The 23,876-nt window shown below is 42.0% G+C and overlaps 1 protein-coding gene across 4 annotated transcripts in view; it reads left to right on the top strand.

Annotated features, from left to right (window-relative positions):
* Positions 1 to 23,876, top strand: part of KDM6A (lysine demethylase 6A) — a 163,224-nt gene that overhangs the window by 102,316 nt on the left and 37,032 nt on the right. Inside the window, exons 12-18 of one of the 4 annotated variants that reach the window (XM_040338056.1) lie at positions 3,683 to 3,902; positions 4,390 to 4,524; positions 4,953 to 5,105; positions 5,433 to 5,525; positions 6,282 to 6,386; positions 6,516 to 6,911; positions 18,044 to 18,816. In XM_040338056.1, the coding sequence (XP_040193990.1) occupies positions 3,683 to 3,902; positions 4,390 to 4,524; positions 4,953 to 5,105; positions 5,433 to 5,525; positions 6,282 to 6,386; positions 6,516 to 6,911; positions 18,044 to 18,816 (1,875 nt within the window). The remainder of the gene's footprint in view (positions 1 to 3,682; positions 3,903 to 4,389; positions 4,525 to 4,952; positions 5,106 to 5,432; positions 5,526 to 6,281; positions 6,387 to 6,515; positions 6,912 to 18,043; positions 18,817 to 23,876) is intronic. The other 3 variants (XM_040338057.1, XM_040338058.1, XM_040338060.1) reach the window with 3 other exon arrangements.

Below are 23,876 nucleotides of genomic sequence, written 5' to 3'. Positions count from 1 at the left end.
TGATGAATGTGCTTTGAAGAGGACATGTGCTTCGATCGTCCCTGCCACTGTTTGGATACTGTTTAGAGCAGCATGATCTTGTCCTTGCTTTTTCTGTGTTCCGAGTCTAGTATTTAAATAACATTTATACAGTGCCACCACGACCCCTCCTCCAAAACTGAACACTGATTCAGGTCACTTACACTGAAGCCATTTCACTATCCCAATGCTGTTTTTAAAGTTCAGAGTGCATGTTTAATTCCCATTAATATTCTTTCTACAGTATATTGCACACAAACTCTGGGACTTTTGAAATCAACATATCAGAATAGTAGAAATGGCTTAATCTGGAGTCTGAGTAGATTCTGTTAGTATACCGGTGAGTGTTCCCAGAAGTGGCAGGGAGATTGCTGCTAATTATTGCTCTTATCCTACTGAAACATCACCCTGATGCGTTGTCAGGGGGGCGTATGCAGAAAAATGTGCTTGGCAAAGCATAATGAGGTTGCAGTAAAGAGGGGATGAAGGGGGTGGGGCTGAATTGGGTAGAGTCACACTGAAACGCACTGCACTCTGTTAGACAGCACTAAAATGATGTGAGCTGCTTTATCTTAAGGGGTGTTGAAGGACACCAAGCGTATAGAGGGTGAGCTTTTTACCAACATATGTATGATCTTGTATTACTTCCTTCCAGAGGGCTTCCTCTGATCGGCTGGGGTGGAAGGGTAGGTGGATATTAGGGTTGTCCCGATACCACTTTTGTAAGAGTGAGTACACTTACCGATACTTTTTTTTCAAGTACTCGCCAATACCGATTACCGATACTTTTATTTAATCTCATGTGAAAGTGGCAGTATTTTTTTTCCCCCATTATTAATTTTTTTTTTTACTTTTTTTTTTTTTTTTTTTTTACATTGCTTTCTTCCCTTGGGGGGGACAGTGTCAGTGTGTTTATTTTTTACATTTTTTATTTATTGCAATTTTTATTTTTTATCAGCCCTGTTGGTGGGCTATGGTGAGATATCAGGGGTCTTAACAGACCTCTGACATCTCCTCTTTGAGACAAAGGGACTAGGGACACAGATTCTCCAGTCCCTTTCTCAGCAGCCTCCGCTGCACTAAAAATGAAAGGAGAGAAGGCAGCCGCTTCTCTTCATTCATTAACTGAGACATCGTAATCACAGGTGGTTACAATGTTAGTTATGTGAATGGACAGAGTCAGTGATGAGGCGGACGGTAGAAGAGAGGCGGACGGTAGAAGAGAGGCGGACGGTAGAAGAGAGGCGGACGGTAGAAGAGAGGCGGACGGTAGAAGAGAGGCGGACGGTAGAAGAGAGGCGGACACGGAGCAGCACGGAAGGGGGACACGGAGCAGCACGGAAGGGGGACACGGAGCAGCACGGAAGGGGGACACGGAGCAGCACGGAAGGGGGACACGGAGCAGCACGGAAGGGGGACACGGAGCAGCACGGAAGGGGGACAGTCAGCGATGATCGTGTGTGGGAGAGAAGCACCGATCACCGTTGAAAGCCGCGGCGGGGGGTTTGAGAGAGATGACCGGTGTCGGGCTGTCAGACTTTTAAATCTATACAGGGTGATCAGTGCTTGTAACTCCTCCACAGCACTGATCACTCTGACTGCCCAGGTATCGAATGAAGCATCGGAGCATTTGCCCGAGTACAAGTACCCGGGCAAATGCTAGGTATCGGGACAACCCTAGTGGATATCATGATTTCCACCTTGGCCAATCAGCGGAAGCTTTGTATTCATTTATAGACTTGAGTTTATTCCAGGAGGGGAACAGGAAGTTCCCATCCTGCTGACAGAACACAGCACTGTATGTAAATGATCTTATACGGCATTCCCAGTGGGTACATCTGTTGGTAAAGAAAAAATCATTTTTATAGACCAACTTGGTCTAAACTATTTAAAATCACAAGAAACCCGGTGTCGGACTTTATTCCTGCAGCCTCGACTCTGCAGGTTGAGCTCGTTCCAGCGGTGCTGGTCCTATTTTTAGTACCAGTGCCTTCTCATGGCATCCACACTGGGATTTTCAGCAGGAAAAACGGTCTACCCTTGGTAGTTCCTGACCTGCTGGTTCCAGTTCATGGCATCGGAGAACCTTAATTTCCTGATCTATATTCTGGGGTCCCAAAACAGTTGGTTCCTGTCTCATTGCAGGATCATTTCCTAGACCGGTCTAGTGATATGTATACCGTTGGACTGCCTCTACCACGAGGACAAACGGGCAATCTTGATCTGGCAAGAGAGAGGCCTGGCTTGGATGCAGTCTTCAGGAAGGACAATTGTAAATTCTGGATGTGGGGTAGTGGTACAGGCACCTAGGTCCGTCCATCTCTGGGCTTGCATTGCAGGAGGAAAATTTTGAGGGGAGACTGCAGTTTTTTTCTTCATGCTGAACAAGCTCATTCCTGGTGCATGTATTCCCTGTCATTAGGGGGAAATGGTCCAATGACTCGGTGTCATCTGCACGCTTGGGTCTCTGGCCTTCTTTGCCTTGCATACTCAAGAGGTGAAACTTTTTGGTGATTTTGCTTGCTCTGATTCTACTTGGGCAAATGTTCTTTGCAGTCCTGGTTGGTCTCCTGACGGTTGCTCCATAGTTAGAGTTAATGGGGTTTCCAGCAAGTTCTTTCCTTGGGGCTTCACTCCACAGATGATTTATTGCTAATTAGTGTATTGAGTTGAACTTCAATGTGGTCTGATGGCAATATTTCTTCCCATCTTTAAGGAAGTCCCCATCTTCAAGGGAAAGCTCCTTGGGTCACCTCTACTCTGCTTAGAGATGTTTGTTTTTTTTATTTTATTTTGCTCTCTGAATGGATTCTTATGGGATTAGGTACGTTTTTTTTCATGTTAGGCTTCATGTACACGGGACATTTTAAAACCTCTCCTGGACGACGGAACTTGACAGTAATCAACAGTCTGTTGTGCCATGTTTACATCCCGTGTTCAGCAGCATTTTGTCGCGTTTGCATTTAGAAGCGTTTTTTGCATTGAGAATGGTCAAAAATGTATCTCCACTAAAAACTTCTATAATACGAAATGTGGCTAGGCGCAAGTTACCACGTTTACAAGCTACTACAGGCATTTTGCTTTCCAAAAATGCTAACCTCAACTGCCTGGATTGCTGGTGACAGAGTAGGAGAGTGGATCTGTGTGTGTAAACTCAGATCCACGTCCGGTCAGGGGAGAACAACACTGATTGGTCTGCTGCCCTAGTCAGTCCCATCCCACCACAGTTAGAATGACTCCCTAGGTAACACATTTAACCCCTTGATCGCCCCCCTAGTGTTAACTCCTTCCTTACAGTGACATTTACACAGTAATCAGTACATATTTATAGTACTGATCGCTGTATAAATGTCAGTGGTCCCAAAATGGTGTCAAGTTTTTTTTTCTTTTTTGTACTATTCTGGCATTTCTATTTTTAATAAAATAAGGGAATTTTAAGCCCATTTTGAGATTTTTTTTTTTTTTTTTTACTATAAAAAAGGAAGAGGTTATAAAATGCCACCAAAATAAAGTTCTATTTGCCCCAAAGAAGATCTAAAACTTGTTTAAGTATAGTGTTGCAAACGATCTGAGTGCTGAAAACTGAAAAATGGTCTGGTAATGAAGGGGTATTACAGACTTGTACTCAAATGGTTATTTTAGTATTGAATGTTTTATTTTACAGTGTGCTGTATCAACAGCAGAATCAGCCCATGGATGCTCTGCAGGCCTATATTTGTGCTGTTCAGTTGGATCATGGCCATGCTGCAGCCTGGATGGATCTGGGTACACTCTATGAATCCTGCAACCAGCCTCAGGATGCTATCAAATGCTACCTAAATGCCACAAGGAGCAAACATTGTAGTAACTCCTCTGCACTTGCAGCTCGGATTAAGTACTTACAGGTACATTCTAATTTTTTTTTTAACTAGCTTCCAGCATGTCCATGTACCATACAATTGTAGGAATATGTTAAACTTTTTTGTTTTTTATGTCAATCCTTCATTTCCTTAAAGAATCTGTGTGTATTCTTTGTTTCATAGTTTGTGGAATAATTTTTTTTTTTTTTTTTTTTTTTTTACGCTTGTCACCCATTTTCTTAATTCTTGTACATAGTATATTTTTTGTTTGTGTACATTTCTCTTTGTCATAGACTTAGGAAAACACGTCCTGTGGTTTCCAAACTCTTTTGTTTTCAAACATCAAGAGTTCTCTTTTGCACATTTTTATTTATTCTCACAAAGGTTTGTATTCTGGTTACCCTGTTTATGCATCTGTTTTATAGAGAGACACAATTGGCAATTACAAAGCTTCTTGTTAGGAAGTTGTAGTGGACATGCTCATAATAAATTAGGCCTGTGTTAAATTTCCTTTTCAAATAATTTTTCCTAGGCTCAGTTGTGTAACCTTCCTCAAGGTAGTCTACAGAGTAAAACTAAATTGCTTCCTAGTATTGAGGAGGCATGGAGCCTACCAATCCCCGCAGAGCTTACCTCCAGGCAGGGTGCCATGAACTCAGCACAGCAGGTGAGAAGTTGGGGAATTTTCTGAAAAAAACCCAGCTTTAAAACTTATTTTCGATATTCAGCAGGTTTTTTCCTTTTCTTTTTGTTCCTTGAGCTTCAAAGCTGATTTTATCTGTGTATACCTAGGATACAGGTTAGAGTTAGATAAGGTGATCAAATCTCCCTGCATTCTGGGGTGCCAACTAGGAACCTTTGTGGATCTTCATTTTTTTTTTAATGCCCAACGATATCGTTTTTTTTATCTTAAACAATCTCACATCAATCCATCTTTTTTCATTTTACTGCTGGACTGAAGTCATTGTTTTGTATGTGGATCCACATTTCATATATTGTTTTTTTGTCCAGAGGTGGTTTAAACGCCTGTCCTCTCCTGGCATGGAAACTGATACCTATTACATAGACCCATATTTTCTCTCTTACAATTCTTAGGCCTGTAAACCTCATCATCAGAATGCTGAATCTGTACTAGGCCTCAGTCAAACACCAATTTCACAGCAGTCCTTGCCACTACATATGACTCCTAGCCAGGTAGATGAACTCTCAAGTCCTGCCAAGAGGAAAAGAACTTCTAGTCCAGCAAAGGTATTTTACATAGCTAAACAATGTATGTGGCTCATGCTGTGTTTTTTTTAAACCATCACCTTCATTCAGGATAATCACCAGATGGAGGACATTTTCATTAAGGGAGTTTCTATATGCAGGGAGCGTATCTCAGGCTTAGATTTTTCTCAGCAGTGTTTACCATTGTTTTTCTGTGTTTTTTTATTTATTTAACCTTTTTCCTATTAAAATTATGCGTGTTTTTGTTGTACCACCATTTCCATGTTTCTAGATGAACTAACATAAATTCTCAACATGACAGTAGTTATAGGACTTTAAATAATAATTTTTTATTTTTATTTTTTTAAGAATACTTCTGAAACCTGGGGCAGTGGCAATGTAGCGCCACATACTCCAGCCCAACAAGTTCATTCTTGGTCTTTGCCACCACAGAAGTTACAGGTAATGATCACATAGTACACCTTTTCATATTACTTTAGCTGTGAGGACATGTCATACAAATTTTAAAGCCTATTTCTTTAATGTGGAAATATGAAAATGATAGGTATATAATAATTTTCCTAAAATTGCAAGAGTCTTTTAGCTTTGAAAATTAGGCTTGGCCATACATGGTCGAATTTCAAAAGAATTTTCTTTTCAAAATCCAAAAATCTGTGCGTTTTTTGATCCGATGGTGCTACCAATGATTTCGAAATTCGACCAAGCAAACTTTCGAATCCACCTCATGTTACAGAAAATAATTCTGGGAAGCTTCTTTTCTTTCCGGGAATTTTCTTTTCTTGCACATGGGCATTTCTTTTTCGATTACATTTCTCGCATCGTTTGTTTTTCAAAAAATTTCCGACAGGCCCGATTATTAAAATTCAATGGCCGCACGAAAATCAGCTGTTGCTGCAGCTCACTAATGGTGCGAAATACGAGCGAAAATTCTTAGATAAGATTTTCAAAATTTAACCCATGTATGGGTTAATCACCTAAGGCTACACAGGCGATTAAATCTCTTTGCTACTGTGAGATTTAACCTGTTTGCAGCACAGATCTGTTTTAACACTCACTGATCAGTATATGAAAAAAATTCCATTGTCATTCAATGTTATATGTCAATAAAAATTAACTTCCAAAGGGGTGAGTTCTATTGGCCCTGTTAACATATTTAGCATGCTAATTATCATTATATACTTTATATTTTCTCTCCAGCAACTGGAGCAGCTAAAAGCGAACAGGAATAATTTAAATCCTGCACAAAAAGCATTGTTGGAACAGTTAGAGGGTCAGTTTGTCCTAATGCAGCAACATCAGCAGGTATGTAGACCTTGTTGTTTGGTGTCCTCTTTTGAGAAGCATCTGTGTGTGTTGTCTTAATTAGACTGTAAAATACCAATTGTTGCATAATTAAGAATTGACGTTCTGGGATCTTGGCTTTTTTAACAGATGAGACAAACGGGAGCTCCACAGGTACGATCTACTGGAATTGCTAATGGGCCAACAGCTGACTCATCACTGCCTACAAACTCTGTTTCTGGTCAGCAGCATCAAGTTGCATTAAACAGAGCGCTTAATGTCACTCAGCCTGGAATCCGTCCAGCTTGCCCTGTGCAGCCTGTGGCTAATGGACCTTTTCCGGCAGGCCAAGTTTCCTGCAGCACCACAGGGACAATGGGTAGTACAGACGCTATGTTGATAGGCAATAATCATAAAACAGGAAGTGGAAGTAATGGAAACGTGCCTTACCCGCAGCGAAATGCACTCGCTCTACCTCATAACCGCACAAACCTGACCAGCAGCACAGAGGAGCCGTGGAAAAACCAACTATCTAACTCCACTCAGGTAACTGCAAAACTTTTATAATTATGCTCATGCATGCATTGGATATTCACTGTGTAAGCAGGCCTATTTTTGCATGATTGGCTTCAGGTAAAACTCTAGCAATTATCTTTTCCCCACAATTTTGGCTTGATCTAAGTTTCCATATGTGATATTTAGAGGGCTGCAGGGGTTGCTAAACTTTAGTAGTCCACTCTGCAGTGCCGTGATGTTTGTGTACTGCTCCTTTGCACACTCCTCTGGCTACAGAAAGCTACTTGCTCAGCACTGCTGCCATTGTAACTTTTTTTTCAACGAATGCAAGATGTTCTCTAAATGAGAGGGAAGGAGGGGCAAATCACATCATGACCCACACCTCGTCCAGTCATGGAATGCCATGTATTAATTTTAAACAAAATAAAAGCTGCTATTTCGCAGTGGTTCGGGGTGTGGGACCCTCTGTTGGTGTGCAGAGTTGAAGTCTTTGCAACAGCACCCAGAAGATTGCACCTATCCCTGTATGTAGCTTGAATTACTACAGTCCTTTTTAGCATCCACAGGGGACCTCCGGATTTCACTTTTAGATACTTGCATCAAGCCAAGCTGGCCCGATGTAAGCATGCAAAAAATAATTCCTGGCGTTTGCTTCTAAGCCCGTGCGTTCAAGAATTGCAACACAATCATTAAATGTTGCATTCTTAACCACTTCAGCCCCGGACTATTTTGCTGGTCAAAGACCAGGACACTTTTTGCGATTCAGTGCTGCGTCGCTTTAACTGACAATTGCGCGACGTGGCTTCCAAACAAAATTTACGTGCTTTTTCCCCCACAAATAGGGCTTTCTTTTGGTGGTATTTGATCACCTATTTTTATTTTTTGCTGGGTGTATGTATATACATAAACCCAGAAGTAGGATATATGGGCTTTATAACTAGGCGTCAAGCATGAAGCTATATGACGGGTGGAACAGAGAAAAATCGTTTTATATTTATAGTATTTTTTTTTTTTTTTTTTTTTTGTTTTATGGCTATAGTCACTTTATTATGTACAAAACTTTTACTATACATAATTTTTTTTAACTTATTTTTTTAAACATGTTATACTTACCTGCTCTGTGTAATGGTTTTGCACAGAGTAGCCCTGAGTCTCCTCTTCTAGGGTCCCTCGCCTACGCTTCTGGCTCCTCCTGACTTCAGAGTGCTCCCATTAGGGCCGAAACAACTAATCGATTATTAAATTATTCGATTACAAATTTCATAATTGATTAATCGGCCAGTAACATAATGGGGTTAAAAAAAAAAATTAACCCCTTAAAGTAGCGATTATTTGCTCTTTTTGTTCTTATTTTTGTTTTTTTTAACCCCATTATGTTACTAAACCTCTCAGGCCTGGGTTCACACCTCAGTTTTTTGGTGCTTTTTGCAGAAACACACTGCAGTTCATTTACATGTTTTCCTATGGGACACGTTCACATCCATGATTTTTTTTTCAGCTGCTGCGTATTTGGAAAGGGCAAGGACTTTTTACGCAAAATGGTGCTATTTTTTTTTTTTTGTTCAATATACTTCAATGGAGAAGCTGCAGAAAAGCATGTAATGTGTTTTTGCGGCAATTTATGTTTTTTAATCTGCCCAACAACAAATTGGCCCCAAAAAATGTAACCATGCGATTATTTTTTTTTTTTTAAGGCTATTATCCGATTAATCGGAACAATAATCGGCCAACTAATCGATTTATGATAATAATAGTTGCAGCCCTAGCCCCCATAGCAAGCTGAAAAGTATAGTATAGAGTGCCTCTAGAACCTCCCACTTCCTGCCAGTATTACACGTCCCATGCAGCATTGCACCTCGCACCTCACACATTCACAAGTTCTCAGGTACGTACTGACATGTATTGACGGTTTTCTGAGCTGTATGTGTGCTTCACTTTCTTGATATGTAAACAAATAATGCATTCTGTATGCAGGCCAACTAATCGGCTGACCGATGAATTGATTTTTTTTCATAATTGGTTGTTGACTGATCCAATGCTTTCAGTCCCAGGGAACTTTAAAGTAATTATTTCAAACACAGTCCACTCCTGTGTCTTCATTCCACATTAAACACATATCACCAATGGCGCCTTCAGTGACTACCACCAGTCATCCCAATCCAGTAACTCGGCAGATCATATTGCCTCTCATATTTCAGATGGGCAGAAGCGCTTTAGAGCAACACCCAGACCAAAACCTTACATCACTTCTGGTGATCATTACCAGATGTAAATGGCGCCATTTTTAAAAATGAAAAGTATTTGATCACGCCAATCTTGGTGTGATCAAATGCTTTTAAGGGCAGAGGAGGGAAGGGTTCTTGGGTCTTATAGACCTCAGATTTCTCCATAAAGAGTACCAGTCACATGCCTTTTGCTGTCACAAGGGATGATTACATCCTTATGACAGCAATGAAAGCGATTGAAAAATATTAAAGTGACAGTGTAAAAAATAAAGTTAAAGTGCCCCAATCCCCCCGTGTTCGTGCGTAAAGCCAACCCACACGTTGGTCCTGAGCGCACACAAACAGCGATCTGCCCACACGTGAGGTATCACTGGGAGCATCTTATTGTAGGCAGTCATTTTAGCACTAGACCTCCTGTGTAAATTCTCTCAGTGTTGCCGGTGCAAGGGCGTGCAACATTTTCAAGTGTGACATGTTTGGTATCTACTTGGCGTAACATCTTTTTATATCCTACCAAAATTGTTTTTGCATTGAAACTTTTTTTTTTTTTCTAAAAAAGTTGCATTTAAAAACCACTGCGCAAATGCCATGCGAAATAAAAAAATTCCACACCCCTGGAGAATGGTTGCCACTGCACACAAATAAGGGATACAAAAAAATGGGCCCAGGTGCACAGCAAAGACTGTAGTGCATATAAATTGAAAGAGAGCGGCACCTATTTTAGCGTGAGACGTAACATTTTGCCAATGCTGTACTATTTTAGACACAGCGCTGTTTCCCCAATGTGTAAAACCAATATCAAATATGTGAAATCGCAATCTATTTTATATGTAAATTATTGCTCTTGCTCGAACAATTGCGGCAATGCCTAACGTGTAGTTTAAACACTGTTTCCAAATGCGGGCGCGATGTGCGTATGCGCTCGGTTCTGTGCACAAGCACACGGAGGGATGGGGGCGCTTTAAAAATATATATATATTTTATTTTTACACACTCCCTTTTCATTTATTTTATTTTTTTTATCACTTTTATTGCTGTCACAAGGAATGTAAACATCCCTGTGACCGCAATAGGCACGTAACAGGTATACTTTATGGAGGGGTCTATAAGACTGCAAACCTCTCCTCTGCACTTGAATACATTTAAAACACCAAGGTTGGCATTTTTCAATACTTTAGATTTTTGAAAACTGCCGCCATTGATTTCTGAGTAAACTGGAAGTGATTACACACGATCAAAGCCGATCTCGGGTTTTCGGCCAGCTGGCGGAAGTGCCAGCTGGTCGCTCAGATCTCCTGGTGGGATGTGAACGCCCCGGCGGGAGTGGGGAACGTCCCCTCCCGCTGCTTATAATTAATAGTTGAGCCGCTGCTTGGCAGCACTCCGTTACCGCTTGGCAGCACTCGGTTACCACTTGAAGCCAATAGACGTACAGGTACGTGATGTGGCGGCAAGTGGTTAATAATTTTTTATACATTTAACGCATCCCAGCTTCACTTGCGAATGAGGGGTGCTTTAAGAAGCTGGGGACCTGTGGTGCTTGTAGCCTGCCATACCAAAAGGTAGATATGGTTAAGTAGCGCTGAATATTGGGCATAATATTGGTACACATTGACCCCCCCCCCCCCCCCCCCCCCCCCCCCCCCCCCCCCGTACAGACTGTCCCCCCTTTTTCTAGGGTGCCTACTTTTGTTCTTAATGCCCCCATGTATATGAATGGAGCCTGTCTGCTTGTTCCCAAAATGGACTATACATCTAAATACAGACACATTCAGCTCTATGGGAATTGTAGTATGCATGTGAACATTGCTCACTATACTACCTGTGAGGTGCATTCGTGGAGAATAAGGAGCATGCGCAGGTCAAAAAAGCCTGAAAACAGTGGTAATAATTTTCAAGAAGTGATGGAAGAAAATTTGTTTAGTTTCACCTTACAGGAATATTTAGTTGTAGCTTACATTGATTAGATGCTGTATTCTGGAACCTCCAGCAATGAACTCTGTAACTAGAGGTAGACCGATATATCGGTCGGCCGATATTTGGCCGTTTTTGTGAAATCGGCATCGGCCGATTATCGTGAAAAAATCGGCCGATTATCGTGAAAAAATCGGCCGATTATCGTGAAAAAATCGGCCGATTTGCGGCTACAATATCCGGCCCGCATGGCCGCCTGCCCTGTAGTACTGTACTGACCACCAGTCACCAGTGACCCCGCTCCCGCATTCATGTATGGCCCCTGCTCCTCACCGCAGGTCCTGGAAGTCTACTAGCACGTATGGTGGCGAGTAGGGGCGTGGCGTCACGTTCCTTTCCCCGCAGCTCGCAGTCCACTCATTGCTCACATTGTGAGTAGGGGCCAAGCCTGTCTCCACGTCACTTGCGTGCCCCCGCCCCCTGGTTCCCGGGTCTTCTCCTTGCGAGGTAGAGGCGTGCCATCCAGTGCGCGCCCCGCCCCCTACTACTAGTTCCTGGCTCCTTATATGATTCTTTCTGCATCCGCCCCTGCATTCTACTCGGTATGTGGCATTTTCCTTTTTTTAGTTTGTTGATCACTATTAATGGGCATATTAATTGTCAACACTAACACTGCTGGGCATATGTTAAAGGTCACGCTGATGGGCACTTTTTTGTGTTAAGGGGCACTCTAATGGGCGCATTTTATTTTAAGGGGCACGCTGATGGGTATATTTTTAATGTGCGCACTGATAAGCATATTTTTTTAAGAGGCACACTGATGGACACATTTTGTTGTGCCCATCAGATTGCCCATTAACATAAAATTTGCCCATCAGAGTGCCCCTTAATAACATAAAATGTGCCCACTGTTAAATTTTACGAAATGGGGGGGGGGAAAAATCGGCCCAAAATATCGGCCGCAAAAATCGGTATTGTATATCGGCCATCGGCCGCCCCGATTTCTAAATATCGGCATCGGCCATAGAAAAACCCATATCGGTCGACCTCTGTAACAGGTGGATCTTCATTGTCAATTGTAACTAGATTTGAACACTGACTTACAAGGGGTTAAAAGTGCAGAGGCTGGGCTTCTTGGATTGTACGGTAATGAGGATAGACTCAAACCCCCGTACACACGGGCTGGATGTTGGGAGACAACGGGTGTTTTATAAAAAAAAAAGCCGCCATTCAGAAAACCAGCAGCCATCCGACTCCCGATCAGCACTCTCAGCCAATGGTAGATGAGACATCCCTTGGTGATATTCTGAGCGTTGCAGACTAATGGTAGCCTTATTTGAGGATGTACCTTTTAGCTCCATTCCATGCTTCTCTAAGCCTGAAACAAGCATGCTCTGTTTCTCGACCTCCCTACGTGCCTACCCAGCCAAGAAAGAAAATCTCTAGCTTGGTAAATCTAAAGTCAAGCCTTTAAAATTGGGGAAGTAATTTCTTGTACACCCATAGAAGGTGATAAAAACAGATACCAACTCCACGGGTTGGGGAGAAATGTTCCACTCATTTCAGGAAACTTGATCACCCAGGAAAGCCAATCGTCCCTGTCAGCTCTGCCATGTACCTAGCTGGGCCTCCCTTCAGGTTTGTCTGATCAGGATACAGTCAGACAATATCACGATTGCAGCCTATATCAACCATTAAGAGGGATACCTGGAGTCGGACAGCCTTACAAGAATAATGTCGGTTTATCTCATGGTCAGAAAAATACTGTCCAACCCTCTCTGCTTATCAGATTTCATGGCAGGCTATTGGAGGGCAGGTTACCTCATCTAGCACTGCCTGGACTTTCTTTCTGCCCTGCAAAAACCATGCTTTGAACCCATCAGGGAACTCTTGGGTTCTAACTGCATATCGGCCACTTTAGTGGCTATCAAGTCCATTAGACATCTCTAAACTAGTGTCTCTCTCAAAAGGAGTCATTCCTGATCCGTCATGCAGACACTCTTCTCTGCTAGAGCTGCACGATTCAGGCTAAAATGAGAATCACATTTTTTTTGCTTAGAATAAAGATCATGATTCTCGCGGTGTAAGATCTTCTTTCGCATTATAAAAAATTGGGCTAACTTTACTGGGTTTTTTTTTATGCATTTTCTCAAAAAAATTGCGTTTTAAAAAAGTGCTGCGCAAATATGTTGTGACAAAATATTGCAACAACCACCATTTTATTCTCTAGAGTCTCTGCTAAAAAAAAATGTTTGGGTGTTCTAAGTAATTTTCTAGCAGAAAAAGATTTTTTACTTGTAATCAACAAATGTCATAAAATGTTTGGTCTGTAAATGGTTAAACTTGCCTCATTTACACACTGGAGTTCTTTCCTTTGATAAAAGAATGAAGAGATACTTTGTTTCTACTTATTTGCAGTGTTGTGATAAAACTAGGCAGGCTGCCTGGATTTTTTTTCTCCCAGCAGTGAGAACTCTGCACTTGTTAGAAGAATCCGTTTTGTAGATCGGGAAGGGGAAAAGATCGCAATTTCGATTTAACTCTTAATCGTGCAGCTCTTTCTGCCTAGGGTGTTCTATAATTTCCACCTTAATGAAGAAAGTCTTTGTACTCTGCTCCTAAGCACCCCAAAGAGATTGCTCTTCATTGTGTGGACTTTGTCAATGCTTTTTGTTTATCTACAAGCCACGGCTTTCATAAAAGCTTGACTAGTGTCCAAATACCTGAATGTGTACCAGCCTATGACCCAGATTATGAATATCTAATCTGTGTGCTATACTGTACTCCAACATATGGAATTTACAGGGATGTCAAAATCCCCCTCCCTCCCCAAATTTTGTCTGTATATGCATACAGATATATAGAGATGTTGGTTTCTTTAAAGGGGTTGTATAGGTTCATTTTTTATTTTCTAAATAGTTTCCTTTAAGCTAGTGCATTGTTGGTTCACTTACCTTTTCCTTCGATTTCCCTTCTAAATCTTTGTTTTCTTTGTCTGAATTTCTCACTTCCTGTTCCTCCTCAGTAAGCTGTTCTGGCTGACTAACCCCCAGCCAGATGATAGGGGCAAGCTTACCGAGGAGAAACAGGAAGTGAGAAATTCAGACAAAGAAAAAAAACATTTAGAAGGGAAATCGAAGGAAAAGGTAAGTGAACCAACAATGCACTAGCTTAACCACTTCAGCCCCAGACCCCAGTCATTTCAGCAAAAAAAATGTTTTTCCTTTAGTGACCCTTTAAGTGGTTAAGCAAAATCCCTGGAGAACAAATTGTGTGTAGTACGCTTTTTATTTTTTTTACTGTCGCAAGATATTTCACGTTTTTTTTTTTTTTTTTAATATAATACCCTTTTTTTTTAGAATATAAAAGTTAATATGTCAAGTAAATAGATACCCAACTTGCCACACTTGAAAATCGCATATGTCCGTGGAATGGTGATGAACTGCAGTGCATAAAAATCTCTGCTTTAAAAGCCTTTACAAGTTACTAGTTTAGAGCTAAACAGAAGGTCTGGCACTAGAATTATTGGTCTTATGTTGACGTGCAAGCAGGTACCTCACATGTGTGATCACCATTTAGATGTGTGTGTGTGTGTGTGACCTACGTGCACATTTGCCTCACCCTTTTGTGTTTGTTTGTTTTTTGTTTTTTTACTTTATTGCTTTCCCAAATGATAAACGGCATCTTCAGAGCTTCCACTCTTCACAGTGCATCCTATGCGACCGATCAAATAAGTTTCAGGCTTTCCAGTGGGATATGAGAACCTGGTAAAGGCGATAAGTGACAGCGGGAGGAAGGGGAACCCCTTTTTCTACTTGTAAAAGTGATTGGACAGCTATAATGCCACTCGGATTACTTTTAACCACTTGCCTACTGTGCACATACACCCCCTTCCTGCCCAGACTAAATTTTGGCTTCCGGCACTGCGTCACTTTAACTGACAATTGCGTGGTTGTGCGACGTGGCTCCCAAACAAAATTGATGTCCTTTTTTTCCCACAAATAGAGCTTTCTTTTGGTGGTATTTGATCGCCTGTGCGGTTTTTAGTTTTTGCGCTATAAACAAAAAAAGAGCGTCAATTTTGAAAAAAAAAACGAATTTTTGACTTTTTGCTATAATAGATATCCCATTTAAAAAAAAAAAAAAAAAAAAAAAAAATGTATCTCCGTTTAGGCCGATACGTATTCTACATATTTTTGGTAAAAAAAAAAAAAATCGCAATAACCGTATAGTGACTGGTTTGTTATATTGCCTACAAAATAGGGGGACATAATTATGATTTTTTTTTTTCTAGGAATGGCGGGGATCTGCGATTCTTTTTTTTTTTTTTTTTTTTTTCGGGACTGTGACACATCGGACACTTTTGACACATTTTTGGGACCATTCAAATTTATACAGTGAACAGTGCTATAAATATGCATTAATTACTGTATAAATGTGACTGGCAGGGAAGGGGTTAACCACTAAAGCGCGGGGAAGGGGTTAAATGTGTAACCTAGTCAGTGTTCTAACTGTAGGGGGAGGTGACCGATCTGTCCCTATGTACAAGGGACACAGATCGGTCTCCTCTCTCCCTGACAGGACGTGGAGCTCTGTGTTTACATACAGAGCTCCACGTCCCTGCTCAGTTACTGGGCAATCGCGAGTGCCCGACGGCCGCCGGACACGCGCACTGTGTTCCCAGTAATGCGACGGGTGCGCGCGCCCCCTAGCGGCTTCTAATGAGAGGACGTCATATGTCGTCCTGTCAGAACAATAGGGGATTCCACCCGCCGTCATTTGATGGCGTGCGGTTGTAAGGAGGTTAAAAGAAAGTCAATCACTAGCAGAAAATAATATCTGGATTATAGCTGCAGCCTTGACCCAGATATCAGCACCACTTGAGGATGTATATTCAGTGGAACCTCGGTTTAAGAGTAACTTGGTTTGAGAGCGTTTTGATTTGCGAGCAACTTTTTTTTTTTTTTGACTGAGTGTTGACTCGTTAGACGAACAGAATTCAAGCTAAATAGGCCTGCAGTACCTCATTTGGCCTGAGGTACGGGGGCGCAGGAGCTGAGAAAAGCCGGACATTGGCCTGCAGTACCTCATTTGGCCTGAGGTACGGGGGGGGCGCAGAAGCCGAGCCAAAGTGTCCTCGGGCCTTTTCGGCACTCTGGCGCCCCCCACCTCTGGCCACATTCGGTATTGCATCCCATTAAAGTCAATGCCGAACAAATTATTTTCGTTTCCATTGACTTCAATGAGAAAACTCGCTTTGATATGCGAGTACTTTGGATTACGAGCATACTCCTGGAAATAATTATGCTCGTAATCCGTGGTTCAACTGTACATATTTGGAATGGAAAGTGGTTAGGAAATTGTTAAGTAGCAGGAGACATGATGGTGTATGATGTCACGCAGTGGGCTGGGCAGGCTAATTGACTAGCAGCACACAACTGTGGAAGATAAAGAGTATTTTAGAATTTCAGAGTACTGAGTGGAAAAAAATACACTTCCATGCATTCCCATTGCAGTCAGAGTGTAATATAGGCATTTGTAATATAGGCATTTTATTTCCTTATAGTAACCTTACTGATGTATCCTATGTTGCATTTTTACTGCTCTTTGTCTGTTTCTGAGGAGTTTTCCTTTGCAGTACTGTTCCCAACAGAACATCATACAGCACTAATAAACCTAAAGTGGTTGTATTGCTTGCTTGGTCATTTTTACCTACAGGTAAGCCTATAATATAATCTCCTAAACAACCTGCACGGATTAGAAGACATTTACCCTTCATTCAGCCGCTGATGGTCTGGCGACTCGTGCTGTAATGGAGGACCTCCCACGGGCATGCACTCTGAGCCCGCAAACCCAGAAGAAACGCAGAGGGATCAGCGGTGGCCTGGCAAGCTGTGGGAGCTTTGTTCTGTGATAAGCATTTCATAATGTGCTAGTATGCGATGAATGCTAGCACATTATGTGATTGTCTTGCAGTTTTTGGGGGGGGTGGTTTTGTTTTTTTGACTACCGCTTTAGGATAGTCTTTAGGAGGGCCTGCATCCCTTTAGACGTGCTCCTATTGAAAGTGTCTCTCCAAAAGTGACATTTTTGTTGCAGGGGATGCCTGAAATCTGACTTGTATCTTAGGCTGCATTCACACCTATGCATTTTTTATGCTTTTTGCATTTTGCAGATTTGCACTACAGAACGTGTTCCATAGGAAACCATGTTAAATGGACTGTAGTGAAAAATCTGCAAAAAGCACTAAAAATGCATAGGTGTGAATCAGGCTTTAGGCAGACTTCTGAGAAAATTGGTGAGCCAATCACACAAGCAGGAAATGTTTTCTGGGGAGTGGTCAGTAGACACTCTGTGTACAGAACTCCAGGTAGCTGTATTGCAATGCATTCTCAGAAAATTACAGTGGCTGCCGATTGAAAAGAAAAGGTCATTTTTTAATCAATTACAATATGATTAGTATCCGAATTATATGTGCAATGTTTTTTCTTTCTTTGCTGATTTTTTTCCCCCCACAAAATTGGAGTTACCCTTGAAATGAGAGCTTGGAAGAACAAAGATACAGTATTTTACAACAGGCGCTGCAATAGCTGCCAGAGTTTCACCCACCGTACCTTTTATAGTTTTAACAGAACTAGATTTTGATATACGCGACGTCTTGTATTTATGCAGCATTTTTCATGTCGGCCTTTTAGGCTGGTTTCATAAAACACTTTCCTCCTTAATTACAGCACTGAGTAAGTGGGGCAACTTGGGATCTGTGTCAGACCTTAAAGTTTAACTAAAGGCAACCCTTTTCATTTCTTGTTCTGGATCGCGTGTAGATGGAGTAGAATAGAATGCTTATCCATTTTTATTATTTAGTATTGTTGGCGTGTCTTAAGGTTTAAAGTTTTGTTTTCATATGTTCAGAGGGCATTATCATGTAGTTCACACAACAAAGTTTGGTTTTGAAATGTTGACTTTTTTTTGTAATGTTAGTAAATCCTCAGATTCTAATGCATGTTTTTGCATCACTTTCAGGGGCTTCATAAAGGTCAGAATTCACATTCGGCAGGTCCTAATGGTGAACGACCGATTTCTTCCACTGGGCCTTCCCAGCATCTCCAAGCAGCTGGCACTGGTATTCAAAATCAGGTTGGACATCCTACCATGCCTAGCAATTCAGTAACACAGGGGGCTGCTCTCAATCACCTCTCCTCTCACACTGCTACCTCAGGTGGACAACAAGGCATTACTTTAACCAAAGAGAGCAAGCCTTCAGGAAATGGAACAGTGCCTGAAACAAGCAGGCTTTCTGAAGGGACACCTAACAGTACTGCCGGTGTAGAGGGACTTCCTAATCATGTCCATCAGGTGACGGCAGATACTGTTCCTAGCCCTAGCCATGGAGATTCTAAGTCACCAGGTTTACTTAGTTCAGACAATCCTCAGCTCTCTGCCTTGTTGATGAGAAAAGCCAATAACAATGTGGGTACTGGAACCTGTGATAAAGTCAACAATATTCATCCAGCTGTTCATACAAAAACTGAGAATTCTGTTGCCTCCTCCCCATCTTCAGCCATTTCCACAGCAACACCTTCTCCAAAATCTACTGAACAGACAATGACCAACAGTGTTATCAGCCTTAACAGCCCCCATAGTGGACTTGATGCAGTCAATGGGGAGGGTATGGAGGACTCTCAGAGCCCTAAAAAGGACCCAGCTATAATTAGCCACAAACAAAGCCCTCAGACTATACCATCCATGTCCGTTTCCATATACCCTAGCTCAACAGAAGTTTTAAAAGCATGCCGGTAAGTACCTGTGATTTTTTTTTTTTTTTCACTGTAAAACGTTAACTTCTGTCCCATAAAAACTCTTGATGGACTTTGAGACTACATTTCAGTGCATCCGAGAGGTTTCTATTCAGTAAGTACATGTTTAATTTTTTTTGATATTTATGCAAGTTATATTAAAGCGGGGGTTCACCCTGTTAAAAAAAAAAAAAAAAATGTTTTTTTTTATTAGACCATTACATTCGGCATCGTAGCGCGAGCTACGGTATGCCGGTCCTACATTTATCCCCGTACTCACTGTGCTATCGATGATTGAAGAATCCGGGGAATGGGCGTTCCTATGGTGAGAGAAGGTGATTGACGGCCGGCCCTGGCACGTCACGCTTCTCCGGAAATAGCCGAAATAGGCTTGGCTATTCACGGCGCCTGCGCATAGCCTGTGCGCAGGCGCCGTGAATAGCCGAGACCTACTCCGGCTGTCTTCGGGGAGCGTGACGTGCCAGAGCCGGCCGTCAATCATCCTCCCTCTCCATAGGCACGCCCATTCCCCGCGGGAGTCGGATTCTTCAATCATCGATAGCACAGTGAGTACGGGGATTAAAAATTTAAGACCGGCATACCGTAGCTCGCGCTACGATGCCGAATGTAATGGTCTAATGATGTGAAGGAGGGTGAACCACCGCTTTAAGCATAATTTTCACTTTTTGCTGATTATTGCATTTTAAATTTTGTTTTGGTTTGCACAATGCTCCCCCTGGTAGTTATTTTGGCAGTGTGCAAGCATCCTGTCTTAAGTGGTTGTAAGGGGAGAATGTGTTTTTTTTTTATCTTAAAGTGGTTGTAAACCCACTTTTTTTACTTTTACCTTAGAGGTAAGCCTATAACAAGGCTTACCTGTAGGTAAGGAGAATATCTCCTAAACCTGCACGGTTTAGGAGATATTCCCCTCGCAATGCGCCACGGCGATCTACGGCGAAAGGACCGGCAGCCGCCGGACCTTGCCGAGTTTTAAATCTCCCGCGCGGGAGTGATGTCATCGCCGCTCCAGCCAATTACAGCGCTGGAGCGGCGATACCCGGAAGACACGCCGAGGCAAGATGAAATCTCGCTCGGTGTGGACCAGGTAAGTGCTACACACCTCGTTCCGAGGTAAGTATTTCATATTGAGCTAATATGCGGTGCATATTAGCTCATTATGACTTTTGCCTTACAGGAGAAAAAACAAATAAAAAATTTCATGCGGGTTTACAACCGCTTTAATGTATTCTATGCATTAAAGGGGTTGTAAAGTTTTTTTTTTTTTTTTTTTCTAAATAGCTTCCTTTAAGCTAGTGCATTGTTGGTTCACTTACCTTTTCCTTCGATTTCCTTTCTAAAAAATGTTTCTTTGTCTGAATTTCTCACTTCATGTTTCTCCTCCAGTAAGCTTGCCCCCATCATCCATGGGGGTTAGTCAGCCAGAACAGCTTACTGAGGAGGAACAGGAAGTGAGAAATTCAGGCAAAGGAAACAAAGAAAAAAAAAACATTTAGAAGGGAAAGCGAAGGAAAAGGTAAGTGAACCAACGCAATGCACTAGCTTAAAAGGAACCTGTTTAGAAAATAAAAAACGAACCTTTACAACCCCTTTAAGTTTAACTTCTGTGTGCCCTCCTAATACTTACCTGAGCCCCATCTCTATCCAGCAATGTGCACGAGTGCGTTCAAAAAACACAATACACAACCCAATTTTTTGGTAAAATATAGAAGATGATACTCTGAGTAATTGGATACCAAACCTGTCCTGCTTTAAAATTGCCCACGCACCAGCGACAAATGGCATAACTTTACTCGCCATAGGTGTTGATTTAAAATCCTTTACAGGTTACCACTTTAGATTAACACATGAGGTCTGGTACTAGAATTACTGCCCATGTTCAGAAGTTTGCAGTGATACCTCGTGTGGGACAATTGCTGTTTTTGTGTCGGACGGACACGTGAGTTTGCCTTTACGCACGAGTTGTTTTTCTTTCTGTTTTTTTTTTTTTTTATATTTTTACTTTTTCGTATTAAAGTTTATTTTTTTATTTTTGATCACTTTTATTGCTATCACAAAAAATGTAAAACATCCCTTGTGACAGCAATAGACATGTGACAGTTGGTGGTAATTTTGACTTCAAATTTCGATTTTAGTTTTATCGTGTTTTAGTTGACTAAAATCCTCAGTATGTGTAAGTCGACTGAAATCTAATGGGTTTAGTTAAATTGTAATACATTATTTAAGCATTTCTCTAGAATTGCCAGACTCATTTACTCCTAGTGTAAAATCCTAATATGTTTATGGTATTACCGTTTGAACATGCACTACAGACACAGATTTAGCCATTGTGATATACAGTATCTCACAAAAGTAAGTACACCCCTCACATTTTTGTAAATATTTTTTTATAGCTTTTCTAGTGACAACACTGAAGGAATGACACTTCGCTACAATGTAAAGTAGTGAGTGTACAGCTTGTATAACAGTGTAAATTTGCTGTCCCCTCAAAATAACTCAACACACAGCCATTAATGTCTAAACCACTGGCAACAAAAGTGAGTACATCCCTAAGTGAAAATGTCCAAATTGGGCCCAAAGTGTCAATATTTTGTGTGGCCACCATTATTTTCCAGCACTGCCTTAATCCTCTTGGGTATTGAGTTCACCAGAGCCTCACATGTTGCCACTGGAGTCCTCTTCCATGACAACATCACGGAGCTGGTGGATGTTGGAGACCTTGCGCTCCTCCACCTTCCATTTCAGGATGCCCCACAGATGCTCAATAGGGTTTAAGTCTGGAGATATGCTTGACTAGTCCATCGCCTTTACCCTCAGGTTCTTTAGCAAGGCAGTGGTCATTTTGGAGGTGTGTTTGGGGTCATTATCATGTTGGAATACTGCCCTGCAGCTCAGTCTCCAATGGAGGAGATCATGATCTGCTTCAGTATGTCACAGTACATGTTGGCATTTATCCCTCAATGAACTGTAGCTCCCCAGTGTCGGCAGCACTCATGCAGCCCCAGACCATGACGCTCCCACCACAATGCTTGACTGTAGGCAAGACATACTTGTCTTTGTACTCCTCACCTGGTTGCCGCCACACGCGATTGACACCATCTGAACCAAATACGTTTATCTTGGTCTCCTAAGACCACAGGACATGGTTCCTGTAATCCATGTCCTTAGTCTGCTTGTCTTCAGCAAACTGGTGTGTGTGTGTGTGTGTGTGTTGTTTTTTTTTTTTTTATGTGTGTACTTTATCAAGAGGCTTCCTTCTGGGACGACAGCCATGCAGACCAATTTTGATGCAGTGTATGGTCTCAGCACTGACAGGCTGACCCCCCACCCCTTCAACACCTGCAGCAATGCTGGCAGCACTCGTACAACTATTTCCCAACGACAACCTCTGGATATGACGCTGAGCATGTGCACTCAACTTCTTTGGTCGACCATGGTGAGGCCTGTTCTGAGTGGAACCTGTCCTGTTAAACTGCTGTATGGTCTTGGCCACCATGCTGCAGCTCAGTTTCAGGGTCTTGGCAATCTTCTTATAGCCTAGGCCATCTTTATGTAGAGCAACCATTTTTTTCCCCCAGAGTTCTTTGCCATGAGGTGCCATGTTGAACTTCTAGTGACCAGTATGAGTGTGGGAACGATGACACCAAATTTAACACACCTGCTCCCCATTCACACCTGAGACCTTGCAACACTGAGTCGCATGACACCGGGGAGGGAAAATGGCTCATTGGGCCCAATTTGGACATTTTAACTTAGGGGTGTACTCACTTTGGTTTCCATCGGTTTAGCCATTAAGTTGAGTTATTTTGAGGGGACAGCAAATTTACACTGTTATACAAGCTGCACACTCACTACTTTACATTGTAGCAAAGCGTAATTTCTTCAGTGTCACAAGAAAAGTTATAATAAAATATTTACAAAAATGTGAGGGGTGTACTCACTCTTGTGTGAGATCTTTTTAAATGAAACCAGTAAGTATTGCTTTTTGACCTGTAAGCTCTATTGGCTGTAATGCCACAGTTGAACATTGTATTACAAGCATAATCCGTTCCAGGAGAATGCTCGTAATCCAAAGTACTCGCATATCAAAGCGTGTTTCCCCATAGAACTCAATGGAAACAAAAATTATTTTTTCCGCATTGACTTCAATGACATGCAATACCGCATGTGGCCAGAGGTGGGGGGCGTCTGAGAGGCCAGAGGACAGCTCGGCTGAACTCGGGAAGGCTCGTGCACTGAGTATTACCAAGTTTTTCCGAGCATTTCTGAACGGCTCCGATACGCTCGGCTCCGGCACCCCCCCCCCCCACCTCAGGCCAAACGCGGTACTGCACAGCGCTGTGGCTTGAATTTTTCTCATTTTGTGAGGCAACACTCGCAAACAGTCAGGATTTTTAAAAATACCGCTAACTGTGTTACTCAAAAATCTGAGGTTCCACTGTATTAAGTTAAAAGAAAAGCCTTTTTCTTTCAGTGGCTTAGTAGATGCCCCCTCTTTATTCCGTCTGGTAGTGCAGTGTTCATTTTGACATCAAATGTCAATTTGCCCTAAAAACATTTAATCACACCATAAATAAAATGTTACCGAGATGATGCCTGCAGCTCCAGGCATCATCCTGGTATGGTAACCATTTCATGTCCAGCGACGTACTGATTTGTCACTGGTGATCAAGTGGTAAATGACTGAGCTGAGCGCATTTCACTTTATGGAGCATTTGTTTTCAAAGTGATCAGACCCGGCACAGATTTCCATTGAGCATAAATGCAGCTTAGTGATTGGGCAGTACTAAGCAGGAAGCAGTGTAATACGTAATGAGCTCTTTCGGCTTCCTCTCAAGTAATTTTTACAAACTATATGCTTAAAGGGGTTGTAAAGCTTTGTGTTTTTTTTTTTCACCTTAACCACTTAAGGACCGGACCAATATGCTGCTAAATGACCAAAGGGGTTTTTACAATTCGGCACTGCGTCGCTTTAACAGACGCGGACGTGCGACGTGGCTCCCAAACAAAATTGGCGTCCTTTTTTCCCCACAAATAGAGCT

The sequence above is a fragment of the Rana temporaria genome, chromosome 2 (assembly GCF_905171775.1).
Source record: "Rana temporaria chromosome 2, aRanTem1.1, whole genome shotgun sequence".
NCBI lineage: Eukaryota > Metazoa > Chordata > Amphibia > Anura > Ranidae > Rana > Rana temporaria.
This window is presented reverse-complemented; position numbering and strand designations above follow the sequence as displayed.